Source organism: Phoenix dactylifera, chromosome 1 (assembly GCF_009389715.1).
Source record: "Phoenix dactylifera cultivar Barhee BC4 chromosome 1, palm_55x_up_171113_PBpolish2nd_filt_p, whole genome shotgun sequence".
In the NCBI taxonomy this organism is placed as follows: domain Eukaryota; kingdom Viridiplantae; phylum Streptophyta; class Magnoliopsida; order Arecales; family Arecaceae; genus Phoenix; species Phoenix dactylifera.
In genome coordinates this window covers 19,783,998-19,811,206 of record NC_052392.1, presented here as the reverse complement: position 1 = coordinate 19,811,206, position 27,209 = coordinate 19,783,998, and the positions used below count along the sequence as shown (strand labels likewise).

Sequence of the window (27,209 nt, the reverse complement as noted above, 5' to 3'; positions counted from 1 at the left end):
TTCCATACATATTCAAAAAAATAAGAGGAAATATAATTTATTCTTGAAAGATTAAAAAGAGTGATTGCTATAAATTTTGAAAAATTCTGGATCACTCTACATTCTTGATATTATAGAAGAACAAAAAAAAAAAGGTTTGAAAGAAAATGCATCTTTTGAGGGGGAGCTTTAAATACTCAATCTCTTTATTGAAAATTATCTTCAAACTCTAAACTCTCAAATGGAATGATTAATTAAGGGGGAGAAAGAAAATTTTAGAGTGAGAGATCATATAGAACTTAATCGTATAAATTCGTATCTAAAGATGAGACAAAGAATACTAAATGTAAAGTGGTATTAAACTTTGTGCTTCATTGAATATCTTTTGAAAGTTGGATTTCCATCTGTATTCATTGGTAAATCATTTATTTCTGAAAATTAATTGAAAAGGATTCCATCTGTCTCAGTTTCGAAAATTTATCTTGGAATCTACTTATGAGTTCTTATTGGCTTGCACTTTAGTGTTTCAATCCTGAGCCAATTTATTTTAATTGATTTTGATGCTATGATCTTTAACGGAGTAAAAGAAAGTCTTTAAGAGAGCTCTAAAAGAACTTTCAAAGCCTTGAATTTTATGTATCCTACACTGCATAAATTCATGTTTTGGTATCTATGCCCTAATACTTTTATATCATGAAAGAACTTTGAAGTCATTAAGAATTAAGGATTCAACATAATCTTATGTTTTTCGAGTATATAAGGTTTGATCTTTATTTGCTCTTATACTATAAAAATTAATTAGATTGCTCTCATCTTGCTATATACTTAATATATATATATAAAAAGGTGTTGAATTTTCATTCGTGCCTTCTTTGAATATTATTCTTGATACTCCTTGAAATAACTTGAAAAAGATTCCATCTACACTTGATTTGAAAAATATCTTTGGAATCTACAGTTAGAGATCTCTTTTGGCTCACATCTTAAATATCTCATTTCTAAAGCCAAACACATAGAAATAAGATAGCATTTTATTAGGGATCATGTGCAAAATGGAAACATATGTATTGAGCATATATGTACTGAAAAACAATTAGCTGACATATTCACAAAATCCTTGAGTGAAGATAGATTCTGTACGCTAAGGAGGGAATTAGGCATATGTGATCCTTTTTATTGAAGAGATATAAAAGGGAGCAAGCAGTCTCATGATACATTCCTCCCATTTCTAAAAACCCATGAAACATGAGTCAAACTTGTAATCTATAGATTCCTTACTCATGTATCATTGTCCCAGAGAGAATTTGTAAGGATTGGAAGCAAGAAAAATTTTTAGAAGCGAAAAGGAAGAGAAAGGAAAAATTTCTGAACTTGGGTCGACCCAACCCAGAATAGGGTCGACCCAACATTGAGTCGACCCAAGAAAATTCTTGAGTCGACCCAACGTCGGGACCCTACTGTTAAAAAGGAGGACCCGTGAGCTTTTTTAGGGCACTGTTTACCCTTTGTCCTCTTCCGAAAACCTTATTCCCCACTCTCCAATCTCCTCCAATCATCTCCAAACACTAGATTATTTCACGATCTTGGAGAAATGGAACCCAAGAGAGCCGTAGCCAAGCGATCCGGGAGAGTCTCACGATCTTGTTTAGAGCCTAGGATATGTATCTAGTTCTCATATGTATTTTGTGTTTATCATGTATCTTAAACTTTGATTAAGGAACATTGTATTTGCTTTTGTTTTTGGCATGAATGTACTAAAATGTTCCTATTTTGATCAATGAAGTTTGAATGTTTGTTATTTATTGTGTCTCTTCCCATGCACCTATTTGATGATAACAAAAAGGGGGAGAAGTAAAGAAAGAGTAATAGAGGAGAAGTAAAGAAAGAGTAATAAGAGGAGAAGTAAAGAAATTGTGTAAGAAAAGAGAAATAACTTGTAAAACAAATTGAAAATCATATAGGAAAGCATATACATTTAAGGGGAAGCAATTTGTAATAATAAAAATGATCAAATCAAAAATTTCTATCAAATTTCAGAATTTGGCACATAGAATTTCAGAATTTGGCACGCACCTTTCACACCTCGATACATAATCTGAAACTCATGTTTTATCTCAAATTTTTGGAGTTTCATCTTTAATGAATTATAAATGAAAGGGGGAACAATTTAAAAAGTCAAACTGGCAACATTTGAATGATATAGGGGGAGACTTCACTCTTATATATGAAAAGCTGAAATTCAGCAAGTTAAGCCCTTTCAAAAAACTGATTTTAAGATAAGTATCAATAGGCTCATACTCTTTATTTTGTAATCATCAAAAAGGGGGAGATTGAGGATGATAGTGTTATTTTGATGATTAACAAGCAATTATCTAGAGTATGTTATAAGTTAAATCGATACTACATTCTTAAGTCTATTACTCTCAGTATATTTGTTTAAATTGATATAGATACATTTCATTGTTTATTTGAATGAATCTAACCTTGAGATGCAGCAAAGTGTGGATTGAGTCGACCCAAAGGATGATTGGGTCGACCCCGGCACATCAAGAAATCATTTGGCATACTTCTGCAAAAATGGCACAGATGAACAATGAGTTGGGTCGACCCAAGGAAAGCATGAGTCGACCCAAACATCAAGATCCTCAAAACAAGACAGAACAATGGTTCTCTGGATTCACTGAGAGGGTCGACCCAAGAAGTAGTTGAGTCGACCCAAGCTTGAGTCGACCCAAACCCTGAGAGGGTCGACCCAATGGCAAGACAGAAAAGAAGACAGAAAATGGTTCTCTGGAATTACTGAGAGGGTCGACCCAAGAAGAAGTTGAGTCGACCCAAGTGAACTTTGAGTCGACCCAAAGAATGGTTGGGTCGACCCAAGGGAAGGAAGGCTGAATTTTAAGTTTCTGTGTTTTCTGAGAGGGTCGACCCAAGGAATGTTTGAGTCGACCCAAGTGAAAGTTGGGTCGACCCAAGGACAGGTTGAGCCGACCCAAGCACGGGCAGAAGCATAACGGCTAGTTGTGCAGAAGTGATTTTTGGACTCCCAACGGCTATAAACGGCTAGTTTCTTCAATCCAACGGTCAGGAAGGACTATTTGGAGGTTGGAGAAGTATTTAAGAGGGAGTATTCATCAGAGGAAGTAAGCTTTGGAAAATACATCAAGTGCATTCAAGAGAGAACCCTAGCAAGGCAAGCTTCATCCAAGAGCTTCATTCAAGAGTCAAAAGAAAGTGGTTGAGCAGATTCCAAGAGTCATTAAGAGCTCCATCCACCCTTGAAGAGTGAAGCATCCTTGACAAAGAAGAGGGAAGTCACATCAAGCGATAACTATTCTCTAAACTCTTCTTTGTAGATTATATTGTTATATTTGCTCATCTAGGAGCTTAAATCTTCTTACTTTGTTTATTAAACTCCTTGTTGTAAGGTTTGTTGGTAAGCCCGTAAAACCAACGTAGGTTGTTGGTAAGCCCGTAAAACCAACATAGGTTGTTGGTAAACCCGTAAAACCAACGTAGGTTGTTGGTAAGCCCGTAAAACCAACGTAGGTTGTTGGTGAACCCGTAAAACCAATTGTGAAGGTTCGTTGGTGAGCCCGTAAAACCAACATAGGTTTTTGGTGATCCCGGAAAACCAAAGTGTAAAGGTTTTTGGATTGTGAGCCCGAAAAACAATCCAACTGTAATCCGCAGGATTATAGTGAATTCCCAAGGGGTCGCTTGGGGAGTGGACGTAGGTGCTAAGGAGAGCACCGAACCACTATACTTCTTGTTGTTTGTATTGTGATTTGTTTAAGTTCACTAACTCATCATTTAACACAAGTAAGATAGTTAAAATTAAAAGAAACCAATTCACCCCCCTCTTGGCTTGTCACCTTGGGCAGCAGGAAGTAATCTAAAATTATCATTTTTTGACAAAAGTACCCTTATTTATATTGTATTAATTATGTTATATTATTAATATTAATTATATTAATATGTTATATATATATATATTAATATATGTGTTATGGGGGAATTGAGCCGCCATGCCCCACGTGATCGGCACGCGGTATCCAGGAAAGCTACAGCTGCCCTATGATCCAGCATCTCCGACCCCGAGTCGGACCTCCTCGGCTCCGCAGCCCGACCCGGGTCGGCTGCCCTATGATCCAGCACTCCGACCCCGAGTCGGACCTCCTCGGCTCCGCAGCCCGACCCCGGGTCGGCTGCCCTATGATCCAGCACTCCGACCCCGAGTCGGACCTCCTCGGCTTCGCAGCCCGACCCCGGGTCGGCTGCCCTATGATCCAGCATTCCGACCCCCGAGTCGGAGAATCTTTTGATAACGACAGGCTATTCTCCAGAGGCACGCCGCGGCCTCCTGCTCCACTACTCCCTGCAACGGCTGTACCCGATGCTGCCCACGATCTCCTGTATCAACCGTACAAAGCGGAGCTCCACTACGCCCTGCCATGACCGTACCCAGGCGCTGCTCCACGACGCCCCGTAACGGCCATGTCAGGTGGCCATTCTATCGTGCCCCACGACGACAAACCCCCCTGAGAGACCTCCCAGCCAGGTATATATGCGGCTGGGGGGAGAAGGGGGGGGGTAAGCAATACCTCCCAGAGCACTCTCTCCCACTTGTGATTATCATCTCTCCTCCTCCAATCTCCTCTGACTTGACCGTCGGAGGGCCATCACCACCCTGGTGGTGGTGCAAGGCTTGTTTGCAGGTTCCTTGGCGGAAGGTGGAGCGCAACCAGCACCAACCAAGACAACTCAGGCGGAACCCCGTTCACACCGTCGTGTCAATCGTTCTCGGTTTGGACCACCAGCAACAGTTGGCGCTAGAGGAAGGGACGAATCTCAGAACGATCGTAATGGCACGGCGAGGTGGTCGCGGAGCTTCCAATGCTTCCGGTCGCGGAGCCTCTCGCGCCTCTGGCCGGAGGCTGCTGCGTCCCCAACACACTCTCAGCAGCATTCCACCGCTTCTCCTCCCATTCAGACGGTCGAACCTGCTCAGTTCGACCAGCTAGCCCAGCAGGTTCGCACCCTCGCGGAGGCAGTGCAGAATCTGCAGGGTGTGATCTCTCGGGTGCCGCAGCGGGCTCAGGAGCCGCTGCTCCCCGAGCACTCGCCTCTTCCTCACAACCCGCGCTCCTTCCTCTCCCATGGAGAGGAGCGCCGGCGCGGGGAGGATTCTCGAGTGCGGTCCATTCTGCCAGGACCTTCTCATCGGAGCTGCGCGGGGGTACGAGAGGCGGACCCGGGCGCGTTCTCAGACACCCCAGTCCTCGAGGGGCCCGCACTCCAGTCGGTCCCCCTCGCGCCGCTCCTTGTCTCCCACCCACCGGTCGCGCTCCCTGGACCGGCGGGTGGACGATCTCCACAGACAGCTCCAGGTCCTGAAGGGCCACTCCAAAGATCCCTTCGCCGACTTGGAAATCTCCTCCCAGCCGGCGCTTGCCTCAAGGATCCTGCGAACCCTAAACCCGCCGGGGTTCAAAATGCCGGCGATCGAACCCTACGACGGGGCGGCGGACCCACGGGACCACGTGGAGAGTTTCAGGACTCTTATGCTCCTCCATGGAGCATCGGATCCTCTCCTCTGCAAGGCCTTCCCGGCGACCCTCCGCGGCCCGGCAAGGGCGTGGTTCGCCGGCCTGGAGGCTAATTCCATCCAGTCCTTCCACCAGTTCACCCGTCTCTTCATCAGCCATTTCGCCGTCAGTAGCCGGCGAAGACTGGTCTCCGACTCCCTCTTCGATGTCCGGCAGAACGAGGGAGAGAGCCTGCGGGATTATCTCACCCGCTTCAACAAGGCAACACTGGAGGTCCGGAATTTGAGCCAGGAGGTGGCTCTCTCAGCCCTGAAGCGAGGCTTCCGGAAGGGCAGACTCACCTTCTCCCTGGACAAACGCCTGCCGCGGAGCTTCCCGGAGCTGTTGTCTCGGGCAAACCAGTATGCAGACGCCGAGGAGGCCAGCCTCCCACCGGAACAAGGAGGCCGCCGAGGCCCCTCTAAAGCCCGGGAAGAAAAGGCGAAAAGAGGCACCCCAGAGGAGGAGCCCGACGCCTCAACGCCGGCGCAGAAGCCCGTCACCAGCAAGGAACCACGGCGCCACACGCCCTCGTTCTCCGCACCGACGCTTCAACCGGTACACCCCACTCCTGGCCCCCCGGGCCCAGATCCTCATGGAGGTCAAGGAGCGGGAGGACCTCCCGGTCCCGAGGCAGATGAAGAAGATCCCTGGGAGGAAGCCTTCTCGGGCGTACTGTGAGTACCACCGAGACCACGGCCACGATACCGAAGACTGCTTCCAGCTTCGGGATCGAGATCGAGGCTCTCATTCGCCGAGGGCGTCTCGGTCGATATGTAAACGACCGACGTCCCCCCGCAGACCCGCGTCCAGCCGACCCGGCCCCTCAGGAGCCTCGGGAGCAGAATCGACCCGTTGCGGGAGTGATCCACACCATCACTGGGGGCTGCTCTCGGCCCGTGAGGAACGCAGGGGGCTCGGCGGAAGTATCAGGAGTGGCCGTCGCGAAGAGGCAGCGGGTCGGAAATGTAATCACTTTTTGTGATGAAGATGTAAAGGGGGTTCAGACTCCCCACGATGACGCCATGGTGATCTCTCTCACTATGGCGGACTATGATGTAAGGCGTGTTCTTGTGGATAGTGGAAGCTCAGCTGATATTTTGTATTACGAGGCCTTCCAAAAGATGGGCTTTTCCCGACAATTGTTGCACAAAACATCCACCCCCCTCATAGGATTCACTGGAGACGCTATCTCGGCCGAAGGTGTCATCGAGCTGCCTGTGACTGCGGGCATTGCACCCGCAGAAGCCACGGTGCGGCTCGGGTTCTTGGTCGTCCGTGTCTCCTCGGCCTACAACGCTATCCTCGGACGACCCGGACTGAACGCCCTTCGCGCGGTGGTTTCTACCTACCATTTGCTCATGCGGTTCCCCACAGCGGCCGGGATTGGAGAGGTCCGAGGTGACCAGCCGACCGCACGGCAGTGTTTCCTAGCAACTCTCAAAGGGAAGAAGCCCATGGAGGCCCTAAGCGTCGAGTCACTTGACGCCAGAGACGAAGTGGCCTTGCGGCACGGGGAGCCGGCCGAGGGCGTAATCGAAGTTCCCCTCGAAGAAGGCCGCCCGGACCGCACGGTCCGGGTCGGTGCCAACCTCGACTTGGAAGCTCGGCTCCGGTTAGTGGAATTCCTCCGAGCCAATGCAGATGTGTTTGCCTGGTCGGCGGCCGATGTACCTGGGATCGACCCGGAGGTCGTTTCTCACGCCCTCAACGTCGACCCGACCCACCGACCAGTAAAGCAAAAGAAGAGACACTGTGCCCCGGATCGGATCCGGGTGGTCGACCAGGAGGTAGACAAACTCTTGGAGGCAGGTTTCATAAGAGAGGTGAGCTACCCCGAGTGGCTGGCAAACGTCGTACTTGTCCGGAAGGCGAGCGGGAAGTGGAGGATGTGCGTCGACTACACCGACCTGAACAAGGCGTGCCCCAAGGATAGCTTTCCGCTTCCACGGATAGACCAAATGGTCGACGCGACTTCCGGATATCAGCTACTGTCTTTTATGGACGCCTTCTCCGGCTACAACCAAATAATGATGGCTCCACAGGACGAGGAGAAAACTGCCTTCATAACAGACCGGGGGCTGTACTGTTACAAGGTAATGCCCTTCGGTCTGAAGAACGCTGGCGCCACTTACCAGCGCCTCGTCAATAAAATCTTCAAGGAGCAGATCGGCCGGAATATGGAGGTGTACGTGGACGATATGCTGGTAAAAAGCCGCCATGCAGACCAGCACATTGCAGATCTGGAGGAGACTTTCACCACCTTGCGAAAGTTTCGCATGAAGCTAAACCCAGCGAAGTGCGCTTTTGGTGCTTCGGCCGGGAGGTTCCTCGGTTTCATTGTCAACCAGCGCGGGATCGAGGCCAACCCGGACAAGATCAAAGCCATCCAAGATATGTCCCCTCCGACCAAAGTGAAGGAGGTTCAGGAGCTCGCTGGAAGGGTCGCCGCGCTCGGACGATTTGTGGCAAAGTCGGCCGAACGCTGCCAACCATTCTTCAAGGTGTTGAAGCGCCCAAAAGACTTCCTCTGGACGGCCGAATGCCATGCGGCGTTCGACCAGCTCAAGGAGTACATGGCGTCTCCTCCCCTGTTGTCCAAGCCGCAAGAGGGGGAGATGCTCTACCTTTACCTGGCGGTCTCCCCAACCGCAGTCAGCGCAGTACTGGTTCGGGAAGAGGCAAGACTTCAGAAGCCTGTATACTACATCAGCCGAGTCCTCCGGGATGCCGAGACGCGGTACACGAAGGCTGAGAAGATCGCCTTCGCGCTGCTGACTGCGACCAGGAGGCTTCGCCCCTATTTCCAGGCTCATTCTGTCACCCTTTTGACCGATCAACCACTGCGGCAGATTCTCAGCAATCCAGAGAATGCGGGACGGCTGGTGAAGTGGGCAGTAGAACTTGGTGAGTTCGACATCCGCTACCAGCCCCGACCAGCCATCAAGGCCCAGGTACTCGCGGACTTTCTCGCTGAGTGCACTGTGCAGGAGGCGGAACCTAAGCCGCCGGAGACACCCAGCCTCGATCTCCCGATCTGGACGCTCCACATTGACGGGTCGTCGAACCCTGAAGGTGGAGGGGCTGGGCTGGTCCTCACCAATCCCGATGGAGTGATAGCCGAGTATGCCTTGAGGTTCGGATTTCCAGTGACCAACAATGAGGCGGAGTACGAGGCCCTAGTCGCGGGACTCAAACTCGCCAAGGAGCTCGGCATCCGGCGTCTGAAAGTCTTCACCGACTCCCAGCTGGTGGTCGGGCAGGTTCGAGGGGAGTTCGAGGCGCGGAGCCCGACCATGCAGAGCTACGTCCGGAAGGTGCAAACACTCATTCCCGACCTCGGCAGTGTTGACATTCAGCAGGTCCCGAGGAGCGAAAATGCCAGGGCCGACAGGTTGTCCCGCCTAGTGGACGCAGACGCGCACAACTTGTCGAGGGCAATCTACCTGGAGACCCTGGATGCCCCGAGCATTGACGGGGCTGGAGCGGTGATGGCAATTGATCCGGAGCCGTCTTGGATGGACCCGCTCGTCGCCTACCTCGCCGAAGGAATCCTCCCTGAAGACGAAGATCAGGCCCGGCGGCTTGTAAAGAAGTCCGCCCACTACGTACTTTATGAAGGGAGGCTGTATCGGACCTCGTTTACCGCCCCCCTCTTAAGGTGCCTCCGCCCCGCGGAAGCGGCCTACGCCCTCGGCGAAGTCCACGAAGGCATCTGCGGATCGCACTTGGGGGCTAGGTCCTTGGCGCATAAGATCATGAGGCAAGGCTACTATTGGCCGACCTTGTTGGAGGACTCGAAGGACCACGTGCGGAAATGCGACGCCTGCCAGCGCCACGCCAACGTCCAGAGAGTCCCCTCTGTCCCCTTGGCGCCAATCACCGCGCCCTGGCCCTTCGCACAATGGGGAATGGATATCCTCGGACCATTCCCCGTCGCTTCGGCCCAGCGGAAATTTTTGATTGTCGCCATCGACTACTTCACCAAGTGGGTGGAGGCAGAGCCACTGGCCACCATCACGGAGGCACAAGTCCGGAAGTTCGTGAAGAAGAACATCATTGTCCGATTTGGAGTACCTCGGGTCCTCATCTCGGATAACGGTCGACAGTTTGATAACAAGCACTTCCGGGACTTCTGCGAGGAATTTGGGATCGAGCATCGGTTCACATCCGTGTCGCATCCCCAAACCAACGGCGAGGCCGAGGTCACAAATCGGACAATCCTCCAAGGTATCAAAGCGCGGATCGGCCGGACGGGGCAAGCTTGGGTCGAGGAACTCGAGAATGTCCTTTGGGCGTATCGGACCACACAACGGACTCCTACTGGAGAGACGCCTTTCAGCCTAACCTATGGCACGGAAGCCGTTGCCCCCGTGGAGCTCGGACTCCCCTCGCCTCGGGTGGCCGCGCACCGACCCGAGGCCAATTCAGAGCAACTCCGAGGGAACTTGGATCTCTTGGAAGAGGCAAGGGAAATGGCTCAGGTACGGATGGCAATGTATCAGCAGAGGGTGGCCCGATATTACAACTCCAAAGTCCGACCGAAGCTTTTCAGAATTGGAGATCTGGTGCTGAGGCGAGCTAAGGCATCTCAACCTACGGAAGGTGGGAAGCTAGCGCCAAATTGGGAAGGCCCGTATAAAGTTCGTTGGGTAAACCGACCTGGCTCCTACCAGTTGGAAGCCCTAGATGGCCGAGAAATTCCAAGGGGCTGGAATTCCGCTAACCTGCGGATGTATTACCAGTAGAACAACAAGGCCAGAAAGACAATTTAAAAAGGTGCAATACTTTTCATTTCAATAATTTCTGGTTACAGTGGCGTGCTCGTGTGATTACAAGGAATTCCCAGAGGGGAATTAGGGAGTAAAGAAAGTAAAGAAGAGGTGGGGACCCAAACCCTCAACCCAGGGCGGCTGCAGTCCCACCAGAAGTGGGTGCTTCTAACCGGAGGCGCCATCCAGCACCTCACCAAAAAGAGGAGGAGCCGCCGCAGAAGAAGCTCCCGCTGCCCCCAGGGGAACGCCGCCTCCAAAGGATATTCCCATCTTCCCCAGTGGTAGGAAAGAGAAGGGATTCGAGGGGGAAGAGTATATGGAGGCGCGGTCCCGGATTGAGCGTCCGGCGCAGAGCTCAACCGGGAGGCTGAACTTCAAGGAGGGGAGATGTGATCCCGGATGAAACGCCTAGAGCGGAGTTCCGCCGGGGAGACCCTCCTTGTTGATCCCAGATGAAACGGCTAGTTGGCTGAAGTTGTAAGGGGAGCGCCTCCCCTTTCCTTCGACAGGAGTCTCTCAGTCATATGCCAAGGAGGAGGTCCGCGATCCATGGCAACCTGCAGCTCCGGCTTAGCAAATTCCATCGTACCTGCACCTGTATTTATAGCCAAGCTGCGGCCCCCTGGTAGTTCCGATACGGGTGGCTCCAATAAATGCAGGCGCACTGAATCCGGAGCCGTTCCGGCTCCCGAGGCGTATCTCCCCGCGATTTCCTAAGCGTCATTCTCCTTAAATCGCATTCTTTGTGCAGGACGATCCGGGTGACGTATACCCCTAGGTCCACGTGTTTCCGCTCGCGCCCAGGCCGCATCCTCCTCGAAGAACCCGCGTATCGCGGCCGCTCAACTAACACTCCTCACCAGCAGCAACTGGCGATCCGATTTCCCAGGTAACGCATTAATTAGCGTTTAATACCCTTCTCGTGTTCCCCCCAGGCAACGCTTGGAGGAGAGGAGAAACACGGTCGCGGCTGGGCACAGAGAAACCCCGATGGGCGGCGAGCGACAAGTGGCCGACCAACGAGCGGAATTTCCCTGAGGCTTGACAACCCTCAGATGCCTGGCTAACCCGATGATCATCCCGGGAGCAGACTAGCCGGAAGCCCCGACCGGTCGCCTCGGCTTGCGCCAGCCTAGGCCGACCAACGAGTGGAATCTCCCGAGGCTCGGCCCTCGGATGCCTGGCTAACCCGATGATCATCCCGGGAGCAGACTAGCCGGAAGCCCCGACCGGTCGCCTCGGCTTGCGCCAGCCTTGGCCGACCAACGAGCGGAATTTCCCTGAGGCTTGACAACCCTCAGATGCCTGGCTAACCCGATGAACATCCCGGGAGCAGACTAGCCGGAAGCCCCGACCGGTCGCCTCGGCTTGCGCCAGCCTTGGCCGACCAACGAGCGGAATTTCCCTGAGGCTTGACAACCCTCAGATGCCTGGCTAACCCGATGATCATCCCGGGAGCAGACTAGCCGGAAGCCCCGACCGGTCGCCTCGGCTTGCGCCAGCCTAGGCCGACCAACGAGTGGAATCTCCCGAGGCTCGGCCCTCGGATGCCTGGCTAACCCGATGATCATCCCGGGAGCAGACTAGCCGGAAGCCCCGACCGGTCGCCTCGGCTTGCGCCAGCCTAGGCCGACCAACGAGTGGAATCTCCCGAGGCTCGGCCCTCGGATGCCTGGCTAACCCGATGATCATCCCGGGAGCAGACTAGCCGGAAGCCCCGACCGGTCGCCTCGGCTTGCGCCAGCCTTGGCCGACCAACGAGTGGAATCTCCCGAGGCTCGGCCCTCGGATGCCTGGCTAACCCGATGATCATCCCGGGAGCAGACTAGCCGGAAGCCCCGACCGGTCGCCTCGGCTTGCGCCAGCCTAGGCCGACCAACGAGTGGAATCTCCCGAGGCTCGGCCCTCGGATGCCTGGCTAACCCGATGATCATCCCGGGAGCAGACTAGCCGGAAGCCCCGACCGGTCGCCTCGGATTGCGCCAGCCTTGGCCGACCAACGAGTGGAATCTCCCGAGGCTCGGCCCTCGGATGCCTGGCTAACCCGATGATCATCCCGGGAGCAGACTAGCCGGAAGCCCCGACCGGTCGCCTCGGCTTGCGCCAGCCTTGGCCGACCAACGAGCGGAATTTCCCTGAGGCTTGACAACCCTCAGATGCCTGGCTAACCCGATGATCATCCCGGGAGCAGACTAGCCGGAAGCCCCGACCGGTCGCTTCGGCTTGCGCCAGCCTTGGCCGACCAGCGAGCGGAAGAATTTCCTGAGGCCTAACCCTCGGATGCCTGGCTTAGCGCCGGAAGAATTTCCTGAGGCCTAACCCTCGGATGCCTGGCTTAGCGCCGGAAGAATTTCCTGAGGCCTAACCCTCGGATGCCTGGCTTAGCGCCGGAAGAATTTCCTGAGGCCTAACCCTCGGATGCCTGGCCTAGCGCCGGAAGAGTTTCCTGAGGCCTAACCCTCGGATGCCTGGCTTAGCGCCGGAAGAGTTTTCTGAGGCCTAACCCTCGGATGCCTGGCTTAGCGCCGGAAGAATTTCCTGAGGCCTAACCCTCGGATGCCTGGCTTAGCGCCGGAAGAATTTCCTGAGGCCTAACCCTCGGATGCCTGGCTTAGCGCCGGAAGAATTTCCTGAGGCCTAACCCTCGGATGCCTGGCCTAGCGCCGGAAGAGTTTCCTGAGGCCTAACCCTCGGATGCCTGGCTCAGCGCCGGAAGAGTTTCCTGAGGCCTAACCCTCGGGTGCCTGGCTTAGCGCCGGAAGAATTTCCTGAGGCCTAACCCTCAGATGCCTGGCTTAGCGCCGGAAGAGTTTCCTGAGGCCTAACCCTCGGATGCCTGGCCTAGCGCCGGAAGAGTTTCCTGAGGCCTAACCCTCGGATGCCTGGCTCAGCGCCGGAAGAGTTTCCTGAGGCCTAACCCTCGGATGCCTGGCTTAGCGCCGGAAGAATTTCCTGAGGCCTAACCCTCGGATGCCTGGCTTAGCGCCGGAAGAATTTCCTGAGGCCTAACCCTCGGATGCCTGGCTTAGCGCCGGAAGAGTTTCTTGAGGTTTAACCCTCGGATGCCTGGCCTAGCGCCGGAAGAACTTCGGGAATCAAAAGTCAGCAAGAAGCAACCAAGAGCTAAAAAAAAAAAAAAAAAAAAGAGGACGAGGGCGAGATGAAGAAATATTCGACGTGCATTAATTTTCAGGGCCGAGGCCCATACAATTGGGCAAAACGCCGACATACAAAAATAAAAAAGACAATAAAAGGTACAAGAGGTCAGCTTGGAGGAACTCCCGGGTCGGGAACGCCGGGCTCGTCCGCGGGAGGCAGGGAAGCAGCAGGAGAACCAGCAGGCGATGGCGCCGGAGAGGAGTCCAGGAGGGAGATCTCGCTCAGGTCAACTTCGGGATACTTAGCCGACACCCTTGCCAGGCCCTCCTCGAAGCCCAAGGTGAAGGCTTCGGCCCCCGCGTCCGACGCGTCATGGACAAACTCGTCAGACTGGCGATAGGTCCGCACTGCCTCCGACATATCATGGGCGAACTCGGCGGACTGGCGATAAGCCTCTACCGCCTGACGCCCGATTTCCGCCCTCTTCTCGGCCAGCTCCGCCTCAGCTCGCTCCATAATCTGAGCCTTGGCCTCCAAGACCTTCGCCACAATCCGGCCTTCGGCCTCAGAGGAGACCCTCAGCAGATCAGCCTGAGCCTCTTTATGCTTCGCCTCGGTAGCAACCCGAGCGGCCTCGGCTTCCTTCAGGCGCGAACGGAGCTCTTGGACGTCCGTGCATGACTTCTCCAGGGCCGACTCCAGTTCGCCTAGTTTGGCTTCAAAAGAGCGGATTCGGTCGCAGGCGTTGTCGGCAGACCGCTGGGCCTTCTCCCACCGCTCTCGATAGTCCGCGATCTTCCGGGACTGCTTTTCAGCCCGTTCCTCCGCCTTCTTGACCCTGCTTTCGAGGCCCGAGGCGGCTTTGAGTTGCTCCCGAGCCTCTGACAGTTGCTCCTCCAGGGCGGCGAAGCCGAGTGCCCGCTCTTCGGCCTCCCGGAGCCTCGCCTCGAGGTCCCCGGTCGTCCTGCCTGCCGCAGCCCGGCCTCCCTCTTCCATTGCTTTCAGCCGGTCCTCGGCCTTCGCCAAAAGCCCCGCCTGTTCCTTGTAGCACTCCTCCAGACGGATCATGTACTGGGCGAGCTAAGAAATAGGAAAAATAAGGGAGTCAGGCGGAGAACAACAGAGCCAATAAATGGTGAAAGACGGCCAGAAGAACACTCACCGACATGAGACAGACGCAGCTGGCGGCCCCAACGTCAGAGACATCCAACTCCCGGACCCGCCGACGGTCCTTCTCCAGCAACACTGTTTCGATGAGATTTCGGGCGCCATCGGTAGTGAAGGCAGACCCCGATTTCTCCCCGGAGCCGGATGGTGGTTCTGCAGCCTTACCCTTATCCATCGCCTGGGGAAGAGTCCGACTGATCGCGCTCGGGGCGGGGGTCGCCCCAGGAATTGATAGGGTCCCGCTCGGCCGGGGCCTCGGCGCGTCCCTCCTCGAGTCATCAGGAGCCGACCGAGTCGAAGGCCGGGTCGGGGACCGATCACGTCCGACCCGTCCGTCTTGAGCAGGCTCAGGTGGCACCTCCGGAGTAGCGGCAACCTTACCACCGGAGGGCTGATACAGCGTCAGCTGCCGGTCGGTGCCCACGACATCTCCCTGACCGATGGGCCCGGACTCGTCGGTCGGCATCGGAGGTATCTCCTTACGGGACTTCTTCGCCGGTGGGGTCCCGCTCGGAAGAGCTCGTTTCCTCCTCCGGACTGCTTCCAGCAGGGACGCCTTACCAACAGCCTTCGACTTCACCGACCGCATGACGTCGTCGACCTCTGCAAGAAGGACGGGATGGTCAGGGACTGAGAAACCGAAAGGAAGAAGGAACGAAAGAGAAGAAAAGAGCTAAAGAAACGATGGCGGACTCACGGTCGGTGGGGACCGAGCTCAAACCGACGTTCACCAAGGTATCCTCAGAAATGAGGCGGCCCACCGGGGGAAGCTGGCCCTCGGCGACCAACCCCTTCAAGGCGGCGACGCCCTCGGATTCCTCCCTCGACAACTTCGACAGGCCAATTGGGGACTTCACCGGCGTCCCCCAGATTGCCCTGATTTCCCAGGAGGGGTCTGCATCAACGAAAAAGAAGCGCTCCTTCCAGTGGTGAATGGAGGTAGGACCCTCCTTGACAAGGCCGCACCCTCGCCGCGCTGCGAAGCACCACCACCCTTTGTCCTGGGGGTGGCCGCTCAGGCCGTAGAGCTCCCAGAAAACGTTCAAGGTGGCGGGAATCGCATGCAAGCGACAGAGAACCTGGAAGACCGTCAGAGCACGCCACGAGTTCGGCACCAGTTGCGTCGGTGCCATTCCTAAACCCCGGAGCACCTGTAAGACTAGGTCTGAAGGGGGAAAGCGGAACCCGGCTTGGAGGATGCCCTCATTGATGGCGATCTTCCCTCGGGGAGGATGAGACATCCTCTCCTCAGGCCCTGGGAGCGTGACATTGCAGGCCTCGGGAAGGTGGTACCGAGCCACAAATCCGTCTAAGTCCTCGGCGACCAGTTTTGACTTGATGCTATCTGCTCCCACTTCGCCCATCCCTAATGGCCAATCTACGGTCAGGACGGGGTCAAGAAGGAGGGAAAGGCCGGAACGACTGGGGTGCACTAGTACAAAAAGAAAAAGTATGAAGAGCTCAAAGTAGAAGAGTGGGAAACTCACTTGAAGAGGAGGAAGAACGGCTCCGAGAGCGTCAAAGGAAAAGCAAGCGAACGTTTCGGCGGCAACAATGGTAGCGCAAAGGAGAAACTCGAAAATGTCCGTAAAGAAGAAGACGGACGGGGGAGGGCCCCCGATTAAATAGGCGAAAGGGCAAGTGACACCTCGATGACGCCAGAAGACGCCTGGCCGCCGAAGGGTCGCTCGCACCCCAAAGGCGAATCGACACCATTAAGGAAGGATGTCCGCCGAAATCCTCAGGTTGCCAGGTCAGCAGCAACCGCCATACGCCATAAAGAAGGCGGGAAGCTTGAAGCGCGCGCGCCTCTCCGAAGGATGGCGGCAATCTCGAAACATCACTCCCTTCACCTGTTCCCCTTCTGGTTCCAGGCTCGGAAGTGGGGGGCTACTGTTATGGGGGAATTGAGCCGCCATGCCCCACGTGATCGGCACGCGTATCCAGGAAAGCTACAGCTGCCCTATGATCCAGCACTCCGACCCCGAGTCGGACCTCCTCGGCTCCGCAGCCCGACCCCGGGTCGGCTGCCCTATGATCCAGCACTCCGACCCCAAGTCGGACCTCCTCGGCTCCGCAGCCCGACCCCGGGTCGGCTGCCCTATGATCCAGCACTCCGACCCCGAGTCGGACCTCCTCGGCTCCGCAGCCCGACCCCGGGTCGGCTGCCCTATGATCCAGCACTCCGACCCCGAGTCGGACCTCCTCGGCTCCGCAGCCCGACCCCGGGTCGGCTGCCCTATGATCCAGCATTCCGACCCCGAATCGGAGATCTTTTGATAACGACAGGCTATTCTCCAGAGGCACGCCGCGGCCTCCTGCTCCACTACTCCCTGCAACGGCTGTACCCGATGCTGCCCACGATCTCCTGTATCGCCCGTACAAAGCGGAGCTCCACTACGCCCTGCCATGACCGTACCCGGCACTGCTCCACGACGCCCCGTAACGGCCATGTCAGTGGCCATTCTATCGTGCCCCACGACGACAAACCCCCCTGAGAGACCTCCCAGCCAGGCATATATGCGGCTGGGGGGAGAAGGGGGGGGGTAAGCAATACCTCCCAGAGCACTCTCTCCCACTTGTGATTATCATCTCTCCTCCTCCAATCTCCTCTGACTTGACCGTCGGAGGGCCATCACCACCCTGGTGGTGGTGCAAGGCTTGTTTGCAGGTTCCTTGGCGGAAGGTGGAGCGCAACCAGCACCAATCAAGACAACTCAGGCGGAACCCCGTTCACACCGTCGTGTCAATCGTTCTCGGTTTGGACCACCAGCAACAGTAAGAAATTGAGTATTAGAGGGAGTGGATAAGATGTGATTGTTCATGTATATCCTAAGGTGTTGGAGTCAGAGTCCATTTATATATTCTATCCAAGTGTGGCAATACTATAGTTCTGAAGATATATAATGTTTGGGAAACATCATATCTCTTCGAAAACCAACATTCTCTTACAAAGAGTTGTGGCACTTCAGAAAGCAGCATCTAGCAAAAAGTATTTTAAAGCATTTAAACCAACTAAAATTTAGGAGATAAGGTTGGTTTATTTTTTAAAAAAATATTTTTTTTCAAATTAAAACTCCAACAATCTCCCAAAAAATTAATTTTTTATTAAAAAACGTAAAGAAGAATGTCCAAACAACTTATACTATGCAATCGGTAAGGTGTCCTATAGACTTGAACCTCACTTAGTGTTGATTGTATCTATCTAAAAGAATCATAGTAGATTAGACTTTGAACTAAGTCCTTTAACTCAAACTTCTACTTATCACACACAGCATGGATCAAATGATTCTTTATGCGGTCAATGCCATTAGAAGACCTTGCGCTTAGTACTTTAACTTTTTATGAGATTTTTTTAGGGTTAGCCCAAACTCCTAATCGCGGTATATATGATAATTCTCATATAGGTAAATCCTCCAAAAATATTGGTGATTTATACCCTACAGATTTTTTTGTCTTGGACTTATTAAGAGTATAACTCAATCCTCCAAGATATCCACTAATATGAACACTCGTCTAAAGAATGGGAGGAGGTAAACTCCAAGAATATGCTTTGACATTACTTAATTAGATTTATTTATACTATATTGAACCTCTTTCATGAGGTCTCTAATCACAGTAATTGGATATCCATTATCGGCGACCAAGTAATAGGCTTAAGCCTTGTCTTCCTTGATGATTAGGACTCTACTCCTAAACAAACTCTTGGTTAATTGATTTGCTAGGTTTTTCTTAAACTTAACAAATTCTTAGAAAATGACATTACTTTTTTTGATTTTTTTATAAATTTATGATAAATTTAGATACGACAATTCATTTTTTTATTAGTCAATTCTATCATGGCCATATTATCGCAAAGGATTGATATGGCCAGAGCTAGCTTATATGCTAAAGGTAGCTCTAAAATAAAATTTTTAATCTACTCTACCTTAGTATAGATAGTATCCAAAACAATCAACTCAGCCTCCATGGTACTTTGAGAAATAGTAGTTTATCTAAAAGATCCCCAAGCTATGGTAGCACCATCGAGAAGAAAAAAAATATCCGATGGTTGATTTACAGATCAAGAGAATTAATAATCCAATTTGTATCACTGTAACCCTCAAACACCTCAAGATATCCAGTGTACAAGAGAGATAGATCAAAGGTTTTCTTAAGATATTGGAATATCCTTTCAATGGCTGACTAATGAGATTGATTTGGATTTTGAGTATATTTACTTAGTCTCCCTACATCATGGGCAATATTAGGTCATGTCTTGTTCGTCTTATATAAGAGATAACCTATGATTTAGGAGTATTTAATTTGACCAATTGGTTCACCTAAATTCTTTTTAAGATGAATACTTGGATAATAAGGAGTAGATACAGCTTTTTGGTCAGAATAACCAAATTTTCCAATCATGTTCTTTATAGAATGAGCAAGGAAGAGAGATATCTCTTTAGGGGATCTGATCAACTTTAGCCTTAGGATAACATCAACTTTATCTAAGTCTTTCATATCAAAATATTTTGAAAAGAATTGCTTGATTTCATATCTGATTTTAAGAGAATTTTCCAAGGGTAGTATCAATATACTTACAAAGGATCATATAATCATAGTCGTTAATCTTGCAATAGACACTTTTATCATGATCATTGATGGTGAAACCAAAAGACTAATTAGTTTTATCAAATTTCTTGTTCTATTGTTTAGGTGTCTGTTTTAGACCATACAGAGACTTACAAAGTTTGCAAACTTTGTTCTTTTGTCCTTTCACAATGAATCCTTCGGCTATTCTATATAGATATTTTCATCTAGATCTCCATTTAGGAACGCAATCTTCACATCCATTTGATAAAAGACCAACTTATGGATGGAAGCAATAATAAGAAGGGCTCTAAGAGTCAAGATTCTAGCTATAGGAGAGTAAGTATCAAAGAAATCTAAACCCCTATTTTGGTTATACCCTTAGCTACTAATCTAATTTTATACTTTTCTATATATTCATCATGTCTAAGCTTTCTACAAAATATATACTTGCAACTTAATGATTTACTACTTAGAGGAAGATCAGTTACGATCCAGATCTGGTTTTGAATTATTGAGTTAAACTCACAGCTAATGGTTGCTTTCCAAAAAGAGATATTAGGTGAAGATATTGCCTCCACAAAAGTTGAAGGTTCACTTTAACTATAAAAGTAAAGAAGCATTCACTAGAGTCCTTTTCCTTCTTTGTTCTTGTGCTTTTTTATAGGTTCACAAAATACATAATCTAGGGTTTTTGTATGGGAGCAAAAGATCCATAAATCTTGAGAACTAAGAGCAGATGAAAGTTGAGAAGTAGGTCCCAAAGATGGTCTAGGATCAGGAGACTCTATAGCAGAGATTAAATCTAAAATGGTGAGCCAATATTTTACTTAATTGGCTTTGCCATATACTAAAAAAGGATCCATTAAATTTCTCAGATTAATTTGATTGTACTATAATCATCAAAGGAATCTAGTTATGAAGTTTTGATTATTTAATTGATTCAACAAAGATAAGTTTTAAGGGGTTTAGCCTTATTTGTTTAAATAGTCAATTAATGTTTCAATAATACAATACTAGGTTTTGGAATAAATATAATAAAGAGCAATAATAACAACAAAATTAAATAATTATACAAAGAAATATGACAAGTTAAGTAACTTTATAGTTTTTGCACATCTTTCAAAGCAGCAGCAATAGGTATTTTTAAAAATAACTAATAATATACATAGCTTTGAAAGTAGTAGTAATTTCTGCATAATTTTTAAAGATGAAGAAAATTTCTGCACAGATTTTGAAGAACATTTTTGCACAAGTTTTAAAGCTTGTGAAAAAATAGTTTTCATAGAATGTAGAGCTCTATAATACTTCTGTATGGATTTGCAAGTTGCAGAAAATTTTGGTACAGATTTTAAATCTGCAAAAAAAAAAAATAATCTGTTTGCACTATTTTTATAGTAAAGATTGATTTTTGTAAAGAAAACAATCTTTAAATTATAAAGATAAAAACTTTCTAATTTTGTGCAATCAAAGTAAATTCAATTTTCATCATTCAATAGCAAATTCTAGATTTATCAAGATCACATTCTTAAACTGTTGGTGGAATTTGGCTTTGAAATAGCTATGTTGCTATTTTTAGTTTTTAGAATAGTGTTATAAAAGAATAATCTACTAAAATAAATTTAGAAGATTGAAAAGATTTTGCCTGGGTCGATACGTGTGGTGTATGACGATCTCGTCCTCAAGGTACAACAATCTAGTTCAGTCTGATTCTCTTCTAACGGGCATGATTGCTGTAAGGCTTAGACCTAAATGACTTCGTTCGGTTGTCCAAAAAAGAAAAAAAAAAGTGGAAGAAACTTAGAAAAAAGTACTTTAGAAAATAGTATCTCAGTCTCAGAAGTAGTATGTTGTGAGGGAGTAACATATTTCTTCGAAAACCATCTGAACTAAATATGATGTGTTCAGATATATCCGAGGGCGCTAGACTCAGAGTCTATTTATATACTCCATCTGGATGATTGAGACAATACGATAGTTTCAAAGATACGTGATGTTTTGGAAGTAACATATTTCTTCGAAAACCAATATTATCTTCTGAAGGGCCGTAACTCTTCATAAAGAGGTAACTAGCAAAAACTATTTTAAAATATTCAAACCAACTAAAATTTAGAAAATAAAGTTGTTTATTTAAAATAAATAAATATTTTTTGAATTAAAACTCCGACACTTGCGGCTTTGGGATGCCATTAGAATCTAATAACTTAGTGATACTTTGCCATTAGAGAATTGTGTACATAGTTTTTTAAGTCAAATAAAGATTATTCTTCCTCTTCTTGATGATCATAAGACAAGATTTCGAAATGACCAAGGCACCAAAACCTCTTGAGGTTCCTCTTCATTTTAAACATGTTTTGAGACCGGGTAAAAAGATAAAGAACTATTTCAATTCCTTAAAAAAAGGCAACAATCCTTATAAAAAAGGCAAGGAAGCATTTCACCCGAACTCTCTATTTGCAACAATCCTTATCAACCGTTCTAGTCCCTCCTACTTTGGAGAGAATACAATGGTAAACAAAGGGCCATTTGATACTAATCCTCTCATATCTTTCGTTTTTTTTTTGGTAGGATATTTCTATATCGTGGTAACCTAATGCACATGTACCCAAGGTCAACTATCCTTGTATTTACAAAACTACTACGGTTTTCTAATTAAACACAAGTGGACCACTATCAAATGGTCAACCTTTTTGATAAGAAGGCGATGGTCCACCATCTCTTGTCTTCCAACCCATGTTCTGCCGGACGCCAAAAGCAATACTACACTTCAACTATCCATACTTTATACAAAATAGTTGAACCAATTTTTTCATCTTAAGATACCAAACCATCTTAAGATGCTTGTATTGATTTCGTTAGAATAAATTCAAACAAGGTGGTTATGATTAGTTGCAGGAATATATCTAAGGTTTTGGCATTGAGCTGGAGAGATCCAATTTTCATAGACATTCATAGACAAAGATGCAGTTATGCTAATTGCTTGTGAGGCCAATTTCATTAAAAAGAGCCATCTTGATTTTGTTTCGGTTCTACACTAAATGCTACATTTGAAGCATACAATTAGAGAGAGTCGGGTTATCTATCTTTTTGAATCGATATAGGGCCATGTTTTTGAACTCATATTCTCTGGATCTAATGCAACCGGCTGACATCTTACTAAATTTGTGTTCTAATCTTATTTTAGGATATGCACCAGGAATGAATCAAGTTGAGTTCAATTGCTTCACTGGTTCTCATCCTATCTAGCAAATCCAAGGATGAGGCTCAGATCTTAGGTGGTTGCCTGCAAACAAACTCGAAATGGCAGCACATGATGCATGGTAGTAATTAGATGAGTTTATATCTTATATTCCATGAGTTTATATCTTATATTACATATTGTTGCGATCTAAAGGGATCATATGTTACCGATTCACACACGACATGTATTGCAAGTAGTCTACATTTGAAGCCATCTACAACTTAAAAGACTACTACTGCTACCGATCATCCACCAAAATCACCATTCAATTCACCAGGCTGATATGGTAGCCAGAGATTGGTGCACTAAATGTGAACTTGGTAGTATTAATCTCGAACCGTATATCTTGCAGCCAATTAACAATTTACCTCTCGGATTAATGAATTGAGCTGGGATCCGGTAAGTGATTTTTAACATTTTTTTAATCTGATATTTTTAATAATAGATATAGATTTGGAATGGTCTGAACAATCTGGTTCGATGATTTTGTAGTTTACCATCGGTGATGGCATTCGATTGTAGCTTCTTCTTTTTTTCTTTTTTTTTTTTGTACAAAGGCGGCTCGCATGCGATGGATGTTGATGCAGCCAATAAAATTTAAAAAATATATTTTTAAAATAAGATATGAATATATAATATTTTTAGATAAAATTTTTAAAGTCGTGAGTCGCGAAGGAGACAACCCTTTGTACTTTGAAAATTTTATGGTAGGCGATATGGATATCACAACTTGCTCGAGGATGAAAAGGGCAGCTGACAACCCACATTTTGATGGAATCATACTATAGTCGTAGAATATGTGACAATCCCCAATATGCGACGAGGATCCTCAAGTCTGTCCCAACACCAAACACACTGCCCTGAAAAGGCCTCCGCTGGTAAATGGTAATTAATGGAGCCAGCTGGCCATCCGCTAACACTCTGCGACGTTTTGCTGTTCGAAACCAAAGACCGAGGCATGCGGCCGATCCCCTCCATCCAAGAGCGTGAGTTCCACCAATTGGACGATCACGATCAAGATGCTCTCATACCGTAAGCCTGTAAACCCAAAACGGGAGCAAAACACCGTTCATACTGCTCCGCAGGATCTGGCCTTTCATGCACCGTCGTGGTTGACGGAGAATTGTATTGCCCGTTCTATCCTTGACGGCTCGCAAAATCCGTGGAGTTTATTTACGACGGAAATAAATGCCGTTCCGTTATCAGCGGGCGACCGTTCTACCAGCCTATCAGATGGAAGGGGGCGTGGAAAATTTAGAGAGAGAGAGTGGTGGCCGTTAGGGTTGACTTTTCCTAGGCAAAACGTGCCGCCCCGACAGTCGCGCGTCACGCATACGTGTCTACCGCCCCGGTACATCCGTACGTACTTGGCAGCCCCTTCCGCCTTCCGGTATTTAACGCCTCATCCCCCCCCAGCATCCGTTCATTCCTCCTTTAAGCCCCTCCCCAAAACTTGTTTCCTTGTTTTCGTGTACCAAAACTTCCTCACCTGAAAAGAGGTGAGGCCTGGAATAAAGTTTTTGTCTGTTTGATTATTTTCTTTTGTTTTATTAAGTTTTTCATTTGTTTTTGGGTTTGTTTCTGTTTATTTGTATTGGTTTTGTTTGTCTACATATTTGTTCTGCTTATTTTCTGACCTGTTGTTTTGTAATGGCTTTTTGGTGGGTGTGATGAAGAGAAGAGATGGGGATGGAGGGGAAGAAGATGGTGGAAGCAGAGGAGGAATTGGAGAAGACCCAGAAGCTGGACCTCAGTGGGATGTCCTTGGACACCCTCCCCAACCCTTCTGTCAACCTGGCTTCTATCACCAAGCTTGACCTCTCCAACAACAATCTTGAGGTTACTTTCTGAGCGCCATAGATCTTTCAATTTTGGTGCAGATAGCATTATGGTTTATCTGTTGGTTTCGGAAGGATTTTGGGTTATTTCTAGGAAATACACGCATCTCATGGCCCAAAAAGAGAATCCTTCATTTTTGCTAATCTCTTCGTACGCTTCTTTGACCATTTTTACGATAGATGCACGGATGTTTTTTTGGTTCTTCTCTAGAAACGAAGTAGGCATGTGGTCTTCCTGTTAATATTTTGGAAAAGGACTGTCCTTTCTCAGTTCCTCTTTTTGTACCGTTCATAGATCTTGACTGATATGGAAAAATGACAAATTAGATTTTTTCCTTTCTATAACTAGTTACTATTGGAAATTATCTTATTTATTTATAATTGCTTCTTGTCTTCAACAAAGAAGAGACAACCATTGCTTTGGTTTCTTGTGCTCCTTTCCAAAACTATGGATCTCCTAAGATGTATAATATCTTCTATGTTCTAATTTTCTATCTGGATTCTAGTTGTGATAAATATATTCTCATTTTGTTGTGTTTTTCTTTCTCCCCTGTTGTCTGGTGGTTGTTGATTGATGGGAGAACAGAGTATCCCGGAGTCGCTGACGGCAAGGCTACTGAATTTGGTGGTGCTTGATGTGCACTCCAACCAGCTGAAGGTGCTGCCAAACTCCATCGGGTGTCTCTCCAAGCTCAAGGTCCTCAATATCTCTGGCAACCTTATCGGCTCCCTCCCGAAGACCGTCGAGGACTGCCGGTAATCATCTTCCACCTCTCTGTATTTATCACGAGTTATATATTTTGTGCCATTTCTTAAAATATATTGAGAATCATGAGAGAAGAGTGATCCAAATGGATAAGCATCATCAGTTTTTCAGAAAATTTTTGCTGTTTTTACAAGAGCAAGAGACAAAGCGACATAAGGTGTAAATAAAGAAGAGTGGTCCAAATAGATAAGCATGACCTGCTTTCAGAAAATCTTTGTGCTGTTTGTATAAGACGAAGAAGGAAGGGAACGTGAGGTGTGAAGTTCTAAGCAAGGAAGTTTTTTGTTTTTTTGGGTGATTGGAAGAAGGTTGTCTGAAAGAATTAACTTTTTTTTTTCTTGGTAGAAGAAAGAAATAACATTAAGAAGGCAATATAGCTACTATAATTTCTTACAACTTCATTAGATACGATCTATTAACAACAATTTCAAGTATCTGAAAATAGAAACAGGAAAACGGTACGTCCCAATGGCCCACGTGAATTCGAAATTAGGTCTAAATTAGTTAAGAGAAAAATTAGAGTACAAAGTAGGCTTTCCAAGTCTTTCTGACCAAGCTATGAAATATAAATTATTAACTTAAGCTTGTAGATGAATATGTTCAAGGGTTATGGTGTTGAAGGCTGCTGAAATTGTTCATACGCTTCCTATTGCTATTAGTGAAAGTATATTTTGATAATGAGGTTTATACAGGCAAACATGAGAGTCAACATTATTTATGAGCATGTTTTCTACCTAACTATGATACTAAAAGGAAGGCTACTAATTCAATGTTTTTTTTTCCTTTTTGGGTTCCCTCTGTTATTTTCTCTCACTCTCTTCGAACTAGGACTCATTTAATTTTTAATTTGTTTGACAACTCCAAGCACTGTGGAATTTGTTTCTATCTTATAGTTGTCAACTGTTTTCGAACCAGCGAATCTACCCTTGAACAACTGTAGAAATTATGCATAAATGCTAACCAATGATCGCTTCAAACTCAAATGGAGGAAAACTCCATATATTTCTCCTGTTCCCTTTTATTCTTCATATCAGTCAATTTGGTTATATGTTTACGAGAACAATGGGTATTAGCTTTACTTGTTAGAAAGGAATGTAATGGTATAATTCAGAAGGTTTTTCTTTTCTTTTCTTTGGTAACGTTTGTTCGTCTCCCCTCACTATGAACAGGGCTCTAGAGGAGCTGATAGCCAACTTCAACATGCTGACCAAGCTCCCAGATACCATCGGGTTCGAGCTGACCAACCTCAAGAAGCTTGCCGTCAACTCCAACAAGCTTGCCTTCCTTCCCTACTCGACGTCCCACATGACCTCCCTCCGAGTCCTTGATGCGCGGCTTAATTGCCTTCGCTCCCTTCCTGATGGCCTCGAGAACCTCATCCACCTGGAGGTCCTAAACGTGAGTCAGAACTTCCACTACCTCGAGTCCCTACCTTACTCCATTGGCCTCCTCGTCTCCTTAGTTGAGCTCGACATCAGCTACAACAAGATCACCATTCTGCCCGACTCCATGCGATGCCTCACTAAGCTTCGTAAACTCCACGCGGAAGGCAACCCTCTCGTGCGCCCCCCCATGGAGGTTGTGGAGCAGAGCGTGGAGGCTGTACGAGAGTACCTCAGTGCAAGGATGAACGGAAGTGCAACGAGCCCCAATTCCATTAGGAAGAAGTCATGGATAGTGAAGCTGGTGAAATGGGGGACGTTCAATGGTGCGATGTCGCCGAGCCATGTGGGGATCAGAGATGAGAATGATGGGTTCTTGCTGTCAGATTACCGCTCAATTAATGGCCTCGCAACCCCAAGGCATGTGGGAATGTTCTCGCCTCGCCGACTCTTCTCTTCACGCAGAGCTTCGCCACGAAGCTAGAAGCACTTCGCATACAGCCTGCAAAAACTTAAGAGCGGATTCTTTCTGGTTAGTGAAGGAATTCGATTAAGGGTGTTATGATACTGGAATAGTAGTGAAATGGGCTGCTCAGGACTGCTCCTCTTGTAAGAATGTTAGTCCCTAGAATTTTGCATACCAGAGACTGTAAGATAACTGTTACATGAAGATCCTGCTCTTTGTCGTTGGACTACTTTGACATAGAACTGAAAACTAGGCCATCATTATGTAAACAAAAGCATGAACAACAGAAAGTGTGTAAATTTGTTAAGATCTAATATATGATGTTGTCTTTATTGAGTA

General features: G+C 48.1%; 1 protein-coding gene across 1 annotated transcript; it reads left to right on the top strand.

Annotated features, from left to right (window-relative positions):
• Positions 1-23,845: 23,845 nt before the first annotated feature.
• Positions 23,846-27,209, top strand: LOC103701505 (plant intracellular Ras-group-related LRR protein 1). Its single transcript, XM_008783580.4, has 4 exons — positions 23,846-23,917; positions 24,095-24,257; positions 24,843-25,012; positions 26,192-27,209. The coding sequence occupies exons 2-4, from the start codon at positions 24,102-24,104 to the stop codon at positions 26,886-26,888; spliced, it is 1,023 nt and encodes a 340-aa protein (XP_008781802.3). The 5' UTR covers positions 23,846-23,917; positions 24,095-24,101; the 3' UTR covers positions 26,889-27,209.

Coding starts and splice junctions, on each gene's coding strand:
- LOC103701505 (XM_008783580.4), top strand. CDS start 24,102: ATGGGGATGGAGGGGAAGAAGATGGTGGAAGCAGAGGAGGAATTGGAG. Junction 24,258..24,842: donor TCTCCAACAACAATCTTGAG/GTTACTTTCTGA, acceptor ATGGGAGAACAG/AGTATCCCGGAGTCGCTGAC. Junction 25,013..26,191: donor AAGACCGTCGAGGACTGCCG/GTAATCATCTTC, acceptor CACTATGAACAG/GGCTCTAGAGGAGCTGATAG.